Below are 14,117 nucleotides of genomic sequence, written 5' to 3'. Positions count from 1 at the left end.
TAAATCCAGGAAAATAGGGTAAAGATAATTGAAACAGGGAGCTAATAAGGTCATTAATAGTATGTATTACATATCTGAGACAGACAGTGTAGATAGATAATGAATTGGGCCCAAGGCTGAACAGCAGGAAGGAGAAAAGAAGTAGATTGCTTTTAATAAATTGCAGAACTTGCTTAATGATCCCAAACGTCTCCCAGAAACAAAGGCAAAGAGTTTCGATAGAGGAGGTGCTTTATGTAGCAAGTCATGGAACACAAGTCTCCGAAAACTGCAAATATCACACAGAAGGCACCAAAAAGGTACATGCTAGGTATAAGCAGGCTGTGACATATAACCAATAAGGAACTTTAAGAACTTCCTTTTACTTCAAGTAAAAAAATGTCATCAGTGAAATGTATGATAAGAAGAAAAGATGGGCTTGTCACATAGCAAGAATGAGGGATAACAAGCAGAGAACTAGTATTTTTTAATATCCTTTCAATGTCAGGAAAAAAAAAGAGTATGGTCTCATGCACATAATATAGATACTTCCCCCCCACCCCCCAACCTGGAAACTTAAGGGAAGAAAGTCATAAATAAGAGTCACATAGGATAAACAGGCATGGATAGATATCAATCTGCATCCCTGGGAGTTGGGGGGAGATGTCAGGAGATGTCAAACAGATGATGAGGTCATAGATCCATGTGAGTATCCTATTGATTAATAAAACATGAAGTCTTTGCTGATTTTCCCAAATACTAGCTCCTTTCCTTTCAAAACAACCTTTTATGCTTTTGGTGAAAATACACATCAATATGTAGTCCCGTCCCATTCTGTTTCCCTCCCCTCAGGAGAATGTAAGCTCCTTGAAGGTAAGGACTCTTTTATGTCTCACTTGGTACCCCTAGAACCTAGTACAGGGCTTCTTAAAACTTTTTTCCACTCACAACCCCTTCAGACCCATGTGGGGTTACAACCCACAGTTTAAGCTGGTCTAGTACACAGTAGATGATTAAAAAATGCTTGTTGATTGCTATATTTCTGAGAATTATTTTTTACTCATCTAACTCTTAAATTCATTCTTGGTTTGGTTTTTTTTGTTTGTTTTTTAGGCAATTGGGGTTAAGTGACTTGCCTAGGGTAACACAGCTAGTTAAGTGTGAAGTGTTTGGTCTGAGGCCGAATTTGAACTCAGGTCCTCCTGACTTCAGGGCCGGTGCTCTATCCACTACGCCACCTAGCTGCCCCCCCCCCAAATTCATTCTTAAGAAGGCAGAGATACAACTATTTTTAACAACGATCTAAGAAAAATGCTAGACTGAGTAGTGAATAAGAAGTAGAGGGGAAAACTATAGTGGATCATCTTTCCAGTAGGAAATCATAGATTCTATTTATAAGCAAGTAACCAGGTCAGGAACTATGTAAAAGAAGTAGGCAGAGCACTCAGAATCCGGACCTAGGCCAGCAGCATAAGAATGCTCACAGTTGACCATTCAGCCCTAGGCCCAAGCCTCTCAGGTCTCAGTAGCTAGGATGCAAATTCCCAGAGCTTGGTCCAGGCCAACAGCTTAGGGTCTGGAACATAAACCCATTGCCCCAAACCCCTAGCATAGAGTCACCCAGAGCTTACAGAGGACGCTATCTCTGGCCCAGGAAAGTAGCTCAGAGGAGTTCTCTGGGAAGGGCTAGAATCACAGATTCAGTCCTGAAAGCACCCCTAGCTAAGTTAAGAATTCTAGGTTGCCTAGAGCAGATCGTTAGAAAAATGACTAAACAAATAAATAAAAAACAATAAATGAGACCAAGGATGCCCAAGTCAAAACCCAGAAGAGAGTAACTCTCAAACTCTTACAAGTAAAGCCTCAAAGAAAAGCTCAGCGTGTCAGTTAAAATTTGTAGAAGAAATGATGCAAGAGTTAAAAAGTTTAAAAAATGGTATCATAAATGACAGAGATAGCAGAAGGAACTGGTAAAGAAATGAGAGAATTAACAATTTGGAACAACAGGTACTAAAGCTTACACAAGTAAAAGACTGCTTGAAAATTAAAATAGTACAAAACATAAGTTAACGATGATGTGAAACAACAAGACTGCTAAAACAAAGTCAAAAATGGAAAAAACAGAGGAAATTATTAGGATATATATAACAAACAACTAACCTGGAAAACAGAGATAATTTAATAATCACAGGATTACATCAAAACCATAATCCCTCAAAGGGCCTATACATCCTATTTCAAAAGATTATGAAAAACTGCTCAGATCTCTTAGAACTACAGAGCAAAGTGCAAACAGAAAGAATCTAGTTCCTGGGGAAAAAACAAAACAAAACAAAACCCTAAATGAAGACTACTAGCAATATCAGAGCCAAAATCCAAATCTTCTATGTTAAAAAAAAAAATAGTGCAAGCTTCCAGAAAGAATTTAGATACCAAGGAATCACGTTAGAATCACACAAGATTTAGCAGCTACCACTACAAAACACTTGATAACATGGAATACAATATTTCAAAAGATAAGGACTTACAACCAAGAATATCTTCCAGCAAGACTAAACTACAGGGCAAAACCAAACCAAACCAAAAAACCAAAGCCAAAACAACAGAACTGAGTAGAAACTTTGAAATACAAACATAGAGGAGTCAACAGAAATATAAAAAGGTAAATATAAGAAAGTAATCAGAAAAGACTTCATATCTGCATTCTAATGAGGCTGGGGTGGGGTGGGGAGTGGAGGTAGGGAAATGACAGAAAAACATTCCCTAAGAATTATGATGTTAGAAGGGGACAGAGGGCCTGGAGGCCCTTCTTTATTTTTATTTTTTAATGTTTTATTATAAGAAGAAAGGAAAGGGGGGAGAGGAAGATGATACTAGGGAAGAAAAGGAGAATGGACCAGGGATTACTTATTATCCCATATAATCACAGTACAAGTAGAAGACTACAGATAAATGAGGAAGGGGAAAACATCATTTGAGCCTCACTGTGAATTGATGCAGTGAGGTGAGCAGAACCAGGAGAACAACTTAGACTATAACAACAATATTGTAAAAATTAACAATTTTAAAAGACTTCTGATCCCAGAATTTCAACTCTGATTCCAGAAGAATTTAAAATGCTGCCTACCTCCTGACAGGGGTGATGGTGATGGTAGAGACATGCACAGTGAGAAACTTTTATGGACATGGCCAATGTAGAAATGCTTTAATTGTATATTTGTTGCAAAGGTTTTGTTATTCTCTTTTTCTTTTTTCAGGGTGAGGGAAGGAAATTTTTGTAGTTGGAGAGATTGCAGATGTTTGTTAATAGAAAAGATTAAATTTTTTAAAAGGCATAGAAAGTAACCAAAGTAAATGTTATTCTGAACCTGATTCTGATCAGTAAGAGTAGTAAGGTAGAAATTATTTAAGTGGGAGGAGAAAGTAATCAGAATCAGAGTTACTGAAATATGAGGAAGAGAATTTGGGCAAGGTCTTATATGTCGTTTGGGAGGGTAGATTTCAAAGAGTTCAGAAAAAAAGATAGCCAGACTTCCATGACCTATGAGTCTACAGGGAAAGTTTGCTCAAAGAAATTATGCTCTCAAGAACACAATTCTAGGGGGCAGCTAGATGGCACAGTGGATAGAGCACTGGCCCTGGATTCAGGAGGACCTGAGTTCAGATCCAGACTCAGACACATAACACTTACTAGATGTGTGACACTGACAAGACACTTAACCCCATTGCCTAGGAGCCCCCCCCCCCCCGCAAGAATACAATTCTAATACACAAATGACTTCAACCACGAAGGAAAAGGAGACACTCTCTAAAAAGACAGATGTGGCTACAACAGAAACAAGGGTAGGTAACCAGCAAGGTCCCATATAAGAATGGTATCAGAAGCTTAAAGCCTAGTACAGGCAGCAGGTTCCCCACTCCTGGCCTAGAATGAATGTTCTTAGCTACCTTCAAAGCAAGAAAAAAAAAAAACAGGGACAGGACACTGGAGAAAGTCTGGTTATGAAAAATTCTCACCATGCAGGAGCTCAACACCCCACGCTGGAGTTGGTAAGCAGTGTTGAGAAAGACACGGTACTGTTGATTACTGTCTATTGAAAGGCACTCTAAATTTTTGACTTTTATAATACTATATTCTCCTGGCTAACCTACGTATCTGACTACTTTTTTAAAAGCCTTTTCTGGTCCACTGCCAATCTCAAACCTGGATTTCTTCAGATCCTCTTTTCCCTATACACATTCTATCCCTTGCTATTTCATCAACTGCCATGGATTTAATTATAAACGCTGCTAAAGGAGTCTAAAATCTATATACAGACAGCTCCTATACTCCATTCTTGCATCGTCAACTGCTTGCTGGACATTTCCATCAGGATGTGTCATTACCATCTTAAGCTCAACATGTACCAATTGTAACTCATCATCTTTTCCCCTAAAACAGTCCCACTGCAAAACTTTCTTATTCTGATGAGTTCACTATAGCATATTCCTATTTACCTAGATTCACAACCTAGAGTCATTCAATGTTTCCCTCTCCAGTCAACCACATATCTATCTAATCATTGTCATTTTGTTAGTTCTACCTCCACTGTATCTCTCATGACTGTTTCCTTTTCTGCATTCACATGATCACCATCCTAGTTCAAGCTCTGATCACCTCTTACCTCAATTAACGTAAAAACTAATGTAATAAAACTCCCTTTAGTCTTAGCCATCTTCAATTCATCATTCACAGGTGCCCGAAGGATAAGGCACAGAAGCAAGCACGCTATTCTTCTGTTTCATAGCTCCCCAGTGCCTCTGGAAAAGAATATAAACTCAACCTAGAATTTAAGCCCTTCCACATTCGAAGGCAATCCACCTTTCCAAACTTATTTTCACACACTATATATTCCTGCCAAATCGTGACCACTACATTTGCAGAAATTGTTCTGCATGCATAGAAGGTACTCCCTTCTCATTTCTGTCTTTTAGAATCAACACCTTCAAGATTCAGTTCAAGGTACCACCTCTCCCATTGGACTTCCTTAATTCACCAGCTGATAAAGCACCTTCTCTCTTCAAATTACCACCAATCAATAAACATTTATTAAGTATCTATTATGTGCCAAGCACTGTGTTAAGGCAAGTATACAAAGGATAAAAAAGAGGCAAAAAACAAACAAAAACAGTCCTTGTCCTAAAGGAGCTCATAATCCAATGAGGAAGACAACAAGTTAACAAATATGTATAAACAAGCCGCATAGGCAAAACAGGAAATAATTGGGAGGAAAGGCACTAGAATTAGAAGAGGTGAAAGTTTTTCTGTAGGGTCAGATTTTAGTTAGGACTTGAAGGGAACAGAGAAAGCCAGAAATGAAGTTGAGGAAGGAGAGAATTCCAGGTATGGGGGGACAGCCAGAGAAGATGTCCAGGGCCAAAAGATGGAATGTCTTGTTCAAGGAACAGCAAGGCCACCAGTGTCAATGGATCAAAGAGTCTATGGTAAGGAGTAAGATGTGAGACTTCAAAAGGGGGGGCGCACGCACAGGGCAGGCTAGGTTATGAAGAGTTTTGAATACCAAACAGAGAATATTATATTTAATCACTGAGGTGACAGGGAGTCAATTTATTGAATGGGGGCAAGTGGGAAGGGGTGATAGCAGTTGGACAGTAGTGTAGGCTGGACCTGCACTTCAGGAAAATCACTTTGGTGGCTGAATGGGGGATGAATTGGAGGGGAGAGAAATTTTAGGCAGGCAGATTTGCCAAAAGTGTTCTGCAATAGTCCAGAAGTGAAGTGATGAGGGCCTACACCGAGGTGGTGGCAGTATTAGAAAAGAGAAGGAGTACAGTTGAGAGATGCTCCATGATTTGTCCTTCATTTTCGAAGAGGACCATGACATCAAAAAGATGATGCCATGACTTTCAAGTGAACTGGATTTAAGTGAGAGGGAGGGCTGTGCAAAGTCATCAGCCTCACTTTCTTCTCCAGAGCCTTCTGGGTCCAGTGGCCAGATATAAATCAGGACATCTGGAGATGGCCCAGCTGAGAGATGCTGCAAAGGTGAAACTGATAAGCCTTGGCAACAGATTGGATATGTGGAATAAGAGAAAATGAAAATTTGAGAATGATACCTAGAGTGTGAGTCTAGGAGCCTAGAATGGTGATGTTGCCTTTGACAATAATTGGGAAGTTTGAAGTGGGGAAGGTTGGGGGAAAAAATAATGACTATCTTTTTTTCATATGTGTACCCAAAGTGCTTAGCACAGTGCCTGACATATAACGGGTGCTTAATATTTTTTTACTGGACTCTTCCATTGATCTTTTTTTTCCCTATTTTTTTCCAGTAATAAATAGTTTTGATAATTACTACTTTAAAATAACAGTTTTCAAGTAGAGGTCTAGAAACATAATTCTTCATTACTACTTTTGTCACTGTTTCCCTTGATATTCTAGATGTTTTTGTTACTCAAAATAAAATTTGCCATTATTTTTTCTGACTCTATAAAGTATCCCATTGGCATAGTGCTAAACTTGTAAATTATTTAGGTGGTATTGCCATTTTCATTGAGTTAAGTTCTTTCAAATAACATTTCTTTTTTCTGAGAGCTCAAAGAGTGGTATTTCTCAAACCCTTTCATATTCTTCACCAGAGAGGAGCCCAAGTTACATTTTATATACATGCAACTTTCACTTGACTTTTGAAGGAAGACAAACATGGCAAAAATCTCTGCAAATTACTGCCATCACACTTTAAAAACAACTTTAATTCATGTCTTTTGCTTTTATATCACATTCATTTGGGGAGAAAACCTGTATCAAATATCTCTAACAAGGGTCTGATATAAAAAATATATAGGCAAATAAAAGAAAATAAGACCAAAGGCCAGTATCAATAAAGAAGAGGTCAAAGTACATGAACAATTCTCAAAGAAGAATAACAAACTATTAAGAGAAGCAAAAATCAAAACAGCTCAAAGGTTTCAAGTCAACACCAGAAAACTGGCAAAGACGAAAAAAGGGGGGGAAGAGGAAACGTCAGAGGGGTTTGAAAAGGACAAGCATACTACTTTACTGTTGGTGAAGCTGTGGATTGATCCAACCATTTCGGAAAGTAAGAATTACTTGAAGAAAGTTAAATAGCCAAATCTTTGAACTCAAGGGATTCCATTGCTAGGCACATGCCCAAAAGGAATTCCAATAAGAAAAAGAAAGGCTGCATATACATCAAAATACTTACAGCATTATTTTTGGGGGTAATAGCAAAGAACTGGAAACAAAATATATGCCCACTGATAAGGGAATGGCTAAACAAACTGCAGCATATGAATGTAATAGGATATTACTATGCTTAAGAAACAATGAATGCAGTTAACATAGAGAAGCATGAGAAGATTTATACGAACTGATGCAAAGTAGAATAAGCAGAACCAGGAAAACAATATATATAATGACTACAAAACGGCAAATGTAAAGAATAAAACAAATGAATCTGAATGCCGTAAAATTAAAATGATCGTGCCTACCCCCAAAAAGAGATACAATAAGGAATGTTCCGTACACCTCATCCCCAAACTATGAGGAAGTATGAAACACAGAACTCTGAAATTTTTTCAATGTCATTTACTTTTGCTAAACTGTTTTTCTTCCTCTTTTTAATTCTTTATTATAAGGGAGGGCTCTCTGGAAAGGAGAGATAGGAGAGAAACTGGAATATGTAGGTGATGTAAAAAAAAAAAGACAAAAATTTATTTTTAAGAAAATGATGAGCTTAAGACATTAAACAGAAAGGTAAAAAGCTATAAGAAGTACTAGATCTTGTTAGCTCAGTGCTTAAGATTCAAAATTTCAGCTGGCACACTTTGACCAAGCTGCCTACCTTTTTGAGGTACTCATATCCACTGGCTCATCACTTGTCTGTACTTCCACCTTAATAGTTGCCTTAACTTCCCCTCCTTTTAGTAATCCTTGGACCTTGGCTGTTCCAGGCTCAGACTTCATTTTCAAATCACTTTCAGTCTTGTGGTCTGATCCCAGTAATCCTTTCTCCATCTTTATTTTTTTACTATCCACATCATTTACGGTTGTCTCACGTTCAAGTGCTCGCTTTTGACTCCGTGTTCTGCATGCTTCCTCGGTCATTCTGAAGTTCTAGTAAGAGAAGGGGGAGGAGAAGACAAGTTTAAAATTTTCTGAAATAAAGTGTGTATCTTATTTATTTTTTCTTTCTTTGAAGTTGCTTTTTGAATGTTTCCTCCAGCCATAATGATGACAAGGGTTGTTATAACCAAACAAGGAGTCTCTGAAGCATGTAAAATTCCCTCACTTTCCCCAAAAGGGTCTTTCTCCTAAACTTTGTCCATGGCTCCTAGTCACCTGTATCATTATGGCAAAGAGAAATAGATAAGCAATAGTAAGTATGGGAGTAGAACTATAAACCACTCTAATGCACAACCAGAAACCTTCAAAGATAAAAAATGAAAGTTGGCTGCTTACCAAAAAAAAAAAAAAAAGGGACCTTCTCTCTGCATTCCAGTCTCAAAGTCAAAGTACAAGAAACCTAGACCTAAATTTCTCTGCAGTTTCTGCTTGTGGGGTCTGTAGCACCTGCATTTCCTGTCAGTTATCAGGAATCTTAGGTGAAGGGGAAAAGAACTACCTTATCTTGCAGGAAAAGAGCTTTCTGAATTTCTGTCCAGTCTATTCCACAAGAAACTAAGCTATTGCCATTGTGATAATATTCAAGTTGATACTTTCTACTCCCTTTTAATGAATGAGGCCCATTTGCCCATTCCGAGCACAGGAAGTGCTCAACTCCTCTGGGATCATATTTAACCCCTGCAATTCCAGAGTCATTGAAACTTTTAGGCTGGATAGGTTTGGGCATTTCACTCTGCCACTTTCCTGTACCTGCATCACACACATATCTAGATGAAAAAAGCTGAGTCAGTTTTTGATCCCATGACATCACTGGGCTCCACATGACCCTTCCCAGGATTCAGTCTGAGAGACAAAGCACTTTCCAGAAAACCAGTCTGAACCGGTTCCAGACAACAAGCTGAAGTGTTGTTAACCCTCACAGAGACACGGTGGCGGCCGCAGCGGCGGGTGGCAGCAGCAGCAGCAGCAGCAGCAGCAGCAAGCAGCAGCAGCAGCAGCAATGTATGTCTGCAAGACTGTTGTTGGCATTCCAAAACACAAGTCTGGTAGGGTAGCATCACTGCTCTTAAAGGGGCAGTTGACTAAAAATTCCCAAGAGAGGCTACTTTAACTATTTTGGCCTTTTGGACTTTCTGTGGCAAAAGGATCTCACTATTTTTGTCTTTGTTTTATTAATTTAGAATAGATATTTAAGAAAGTACAACTCTTAAAAGCACAAGCTATAGAGAATTAAGAACTGAAAGTCTGTCTTACTTATCAAAGTAGAACTACAAAGCCTATCAGTCACCTGAATGACTTCAAGAAAAGGGCTATCTTGACAGGAAAACTCTATGCCACCACTTCAGTAATCCAGAACCCAGAAGGTCGTAATTTCGTAGCTTTACTGAATTTAGCTTTTCCTAGTTAGGAAAACAGCAGTCAATTTCTACAGCATGCAGGGCTCCCTTATTAACTAGTTAAAGTGGACAAATGTGAATTAAAATAAAGGCCAAATATGATGCTTACTCAAAGGGAGAAAATAACAGGGGGAAGTTAAGCCAAAAACAAACAAAAACAAACCATGTTCCACTGGGTTTCTTTTTTCCATCCTACCTCTAAATTTTGCCATAAGCCTTACCCACCTTCCCACTGCTGCTCCTGAGCCTCCATCATAGCTTTACTAACACAATCTTGACTACCACTTTTCATAATAAACAGTGGACTTCTATCCAGGAACTGTATGATGACATGACAAAATAAATGACCATAAAGTTACTATTCAAACTGGTTCACTTCTGAGTCCCATTTACAGTTAGCTTGTCCACCTTGATCATTTTATACATCAGAAAACAAAGGCCCTGAAAAATTGACTTTGCCTGTGTCTCAGCTTGCTCATCTGTAAAATGGGGAATGGTGGGGAACAACAATGATCACTCAATAGATTCTAATGGGGGACATTCCTTCCAGTTCCAAATCAAGGATTCTATGACTTTGCCCAAAGTCAAACAGCTACCATAAAAAAACAAAAACAAAAAAGTGTCAAACAGCAGAGTTAGGCCTTTCAAACTCAGGTCATCAGACCCCCAAGCCAGTATTTTCTTCCTACTATCTAGGAACAATGGTACCATACTGCATATGATATGAACTTTCAGGGACCTAATGAAGCAAAATAAAAAATTAACTCATTGTATATGAAACTAAATGAGAATCAGGTTCTACTTTGGGAACTGGTTCTACCATCCCTCTTTCAGTTAAATACATACACACTCCACTTTTGCAGGACTAACTCCAAAGAGAATCAAAAAGACAAATTTTTGGTGAGATATAGTTTAAAAAGTATTAGAAATGGGAGAGAGAAGGCTGGGCTGATATTTGGATATGTCTGTTTCTATCAATTATTATCACTGACTATATGAACATTCTCTCTCTGTGTGTGTGTGTGTGTGTGTGTGTGTGTGTGTGTGTGTGTGTGTGTGTATGGATATGTCTACTTCCATCAATTATCATCACTGACTATATGAACATACTACACACACACACAGAGATATAGATATATATAAAATTTGGAAAAATATATTCAGAAGTCAAATTATTGTGGCCTGATCATTATAGTGAGAAGTCATGACTTCACAGAAGTAATTGTGAATCATGTCTCCCTCTTCTCTGTAGAAGCAAGAGATTTTTGGCATATGTGCAATGAGGCATATGTAGTCAGACAAATTTGCTTAACTGTACTGTTAACTAGGAAGGATTCTATCACTGCGGCTAGCCAATGAGGAGTGACAATTATACATATAAAACTCAGCACTGACACAATCTTTTTTTAAAAATAAACTAAAGGTGAAAACACAAGTTACTGTATCATTCAAATCTAAAAAGAGAAAATGTTTCTTTGGATTAAAAAGGCAATTCAGTACCTAGCACCACAGAATTATAGAGCTAGAAGAAACTTTGGAGACAATCTTAAATATATTAACTGAATCCATAAAGACTCAGAAATCAGTATACAGAATACCTCTGAGGAAAAAAAGGTTTTGCAAAAATGATGCAAAATTGAGAAATTAAGCCAATTTTCAAGCTGAAAAAATATAGCATGAAATAATCTTTTTTTATATATACATAATTTTATTTTTAATATTTTGAGGGGAAAATAGCACTAGAATTGAAATTCTCACAAAAATTCACACATCCAACAGGGTTCTTAATGGATATAATTTGTGCAACAACTTAATTCATTAGACCCCACATTCTACTTATGGGAAAGTAAGTTACCATGGTATACTTAAGAGGTTAGCATATCATAATGGAAACACCATTGGAAGGAAGCCAGGAGACCTGGGCTCCGGTCTGTCTCAGTGATTAACGAGATATATGGTCTCTGTTGAAGCATTCTCTTTCTTTGTGCCTCAGTTTCCTCACCTGTAAAAAATAAAGTTTTTGAAGAAGGTGATCTCTAAAGTCCTTTTCATTTCTGAAATTCAATGGCTGTGACTTCTCCAACATGACAAAGCTAACTGGAATCAGAGTCCAGATCAAAACGCAGGCTTCCTGATTCTTGGAGTTTAGGTTGTTACACTAGTAATAATGTTTAATCAAAATAGTAGTGTTAGGCTCTAGTAAACCAGGAATTTTGGACAACTCTAGCTCCTTCTAAGGGTCTCTTCATTTATCAGCTCTGTGTTGCTCTTCCTTCTCACTCCTCTTCCCAAACTCCAGTTTTAGCTCCAAAGGTAGTCTATAATTCTTAATCTGAGATTATTCATCCACAGCAACCAAACTAATATCATAAACAGTTCTTTAGATATGTGCTTCTCTCATCTCTCCCAAATATTCTTTCAGGTTTATAAAGGTGTTAAAAAAAAAAAAGGAAATGATAAGTCAGGAATACTTTTTTATACTAAGAACCCCTGAATCTCTCTCTTTAGGATTAACTAACCTAAAACTTTGTTTGAAATCAACCCATCAATCAACCAATCAACAGTAAGTGACAGGCATTTCACCAGATGCTATTTTATTCAGATAAAAAGCAAGCAATCCTTACAATCAAAAGAGTTTTACATTTTATCAGAGAAGACAATGTGAAGAATATGAAAAATTTCATATATACATATATATATTATACCTAACAAGGTGAATGGTAGAGAGTGGACACTAGCAGCTATAGGATAAGGAAGGACTTTAAGTAGTCCTTGAATTGAATCTAGGAGGATGCTACAGAGGTCTAAGAGATAAAATTGAAAAAGGGTATTAAATAGCAAGTGGGACAGCTAGTCCAAAGGCACATCAAAGGCATATCATTTATAAAACACTATGTGATAGGTGTACTAAGCTCTGAAGATACAAAGAAAAAATGAAAACAATTTTTGCCCTCAAGAAGCTTACATTCTAATGGGAGAGGTAACATATAAAACAGACATAAGATAAAGAGTAAGGGGAAGGCAAACTTATAGGGGAAATGTCTTATCATACATCAGAAACAGTAAGGCTAGTTCGACTAGACCACAAAGAGCATGAAATCAAGTAATAAAGTTAAAAAGGTAGTCCAGGTTGTGAAAGGCTTTAAATGTTAAACAAAGGAGTTTATTTTTGACCCTAGAAGTAACGAAAGCCACCAGAATATACTGAGAAGATGTGACATGGCTCAACAGCACTTTAGGAACATGCTTTGAGGTAGGTGGGTGGAAGATGGATTGGAGTGGAGACAGACTTGAGGCAGTGAGGTCACTTAGGAAGTTATTCTAAGAACCCAACCAAAGGGGCAGCTAGGTGGAGAAGTAGATAGAGCACTGGCACTAGAGTCAGGAGGACTTGAGTTCAAATCTGATCTCAGACATTTGACACTTACTAGCTGTCACTTAACTCTGACTGCCTCACCCCCTCCACCACCCCACCCACCCCCACCCACCCCCAAAATAGTCCAAACAAGAGATGATAAAGACCTGAACCAGTACGGTGGTTTTCTGAGTGGAGAGAAATAGAGTTATAGGAGAAATGCTGTGGAAATATAAACCATAAAATTTGGATAACGACACACACACATATAGTGGGAGTGATGAGTACAGGATTACAAGGCTGTGTCACTTCTTTGCTTTTAAAACTTTCAATAGTTCCCTACTACCAAGCCAAATTGTCACTGAAAGTCTTCCACAATCTAGCACTACAACCTTATCTTCCTGTACAAGAAGCCTTTTCCCAGCCCTCTTAATTCTAGTGTCTTCCCTCTATTGATTATTTGCAGTTTATCCTGTATAAATTTGTCCATGCAATGTTATTTTTATGTTTTCTCTTCCATTACACTGTGATCTCGAGAGCAGGGGCTGCCTTTTACCTTTCTTTATATCCCCCCAGTACTTAATACAGGCCCTAACACATAAGTAGGCACTTAAGGTTTATTGACTGACTGACTACTCCAAAAGCCTTCCTCTCTCAAGTTAGCCAGACTCATTTACAGTGTCCTTAAACACACCACTATCCCTCATGGCTCTTACTCTCTGGTCATGCTGAGATAGCAGCTACAATGCTTATCCAAGATCTATGAAGCCTTCAGAGTCCCGCTCAAGTCCCAACCTTCTCCCAAGAAAAACCAGTTAAATAAGCATTTATTAGGTACCAGCTACACAGGAAGTGGTGGGCCCCAAGGATACAAAAATCATCCAAAAAGACTTCACCCTACTCTAAATTTCACAATACATCTTGTTCATTCACAATTATTTGAGTTTTAAGTTTCTTCTTCTTCATCTTTAAAATGAAGGAGTAGGATTACATGCATCTCTTATAGTCCATGAATCTATGAATATATTTAGACACTGTCTCTATCCTGAAGATTATGTCATTCCTTTCTCATCCAAAACAAAAAAAAGCTACACATATTTTCTTCACCTCTGCTTTCCTCACTGTCTTCAAAATCCTCTGTAATCTGGCTTCTTAAATTATCAGTTAACTAAGATTCCTTTTTCCAAAGTTACCAATAATTTCTTAACTGCCATATTTGACAGACTTTTCTCAGTTCACAATG

General features: G+C 37.9%; 1 protein-coding gene across 1 annotated transcript in view; it reads right to left on the bottom strand.

The window, feature by feature from the left end:
* The window catches only part of GATAD2A (GATA zinc finger domain containing 2A), a 218,302-nt gene that overhangs the window by 83,962 nt on the left and 120,223 nt on the right, over nucleotides 1–14,117 (bottom strand). The window contains 2 exon segments of the mRNA XM_078154032.1: nucleotides 7,842–8,113; nucleotides 11,375–11,521. Coding sequence (XP_078010158.1) covers nucleotides 7,842–8,113; nucleotides 11,375–11,377 — 275 coding nt within the window. The 5' untranslated portion in view covers nucleotides 11,378–11,521.

The sequence above is a fragment of the Phascolarctos cinereus genome, unplaced genomic scaffold (assembly GCF_003287225.1).
Source record: "Phascolarctos cinereus isolate Bilbo 61053 unplaced genomic scaffold, phaCin_HiC Scaffold_4;HRSCAF=312, whole genome shotgun sequence".
NCBI lineage: Eukaryota > Metazoa > Chordata > Mammalia > Diprotodontia > Phascolarctidae > Phascolarctos > Phascolarctos cinereus.
Note: the sequence above shows the minus strand (reverse complement) of the source record. Positions and strands in the feature narration are given on the sequence as shown.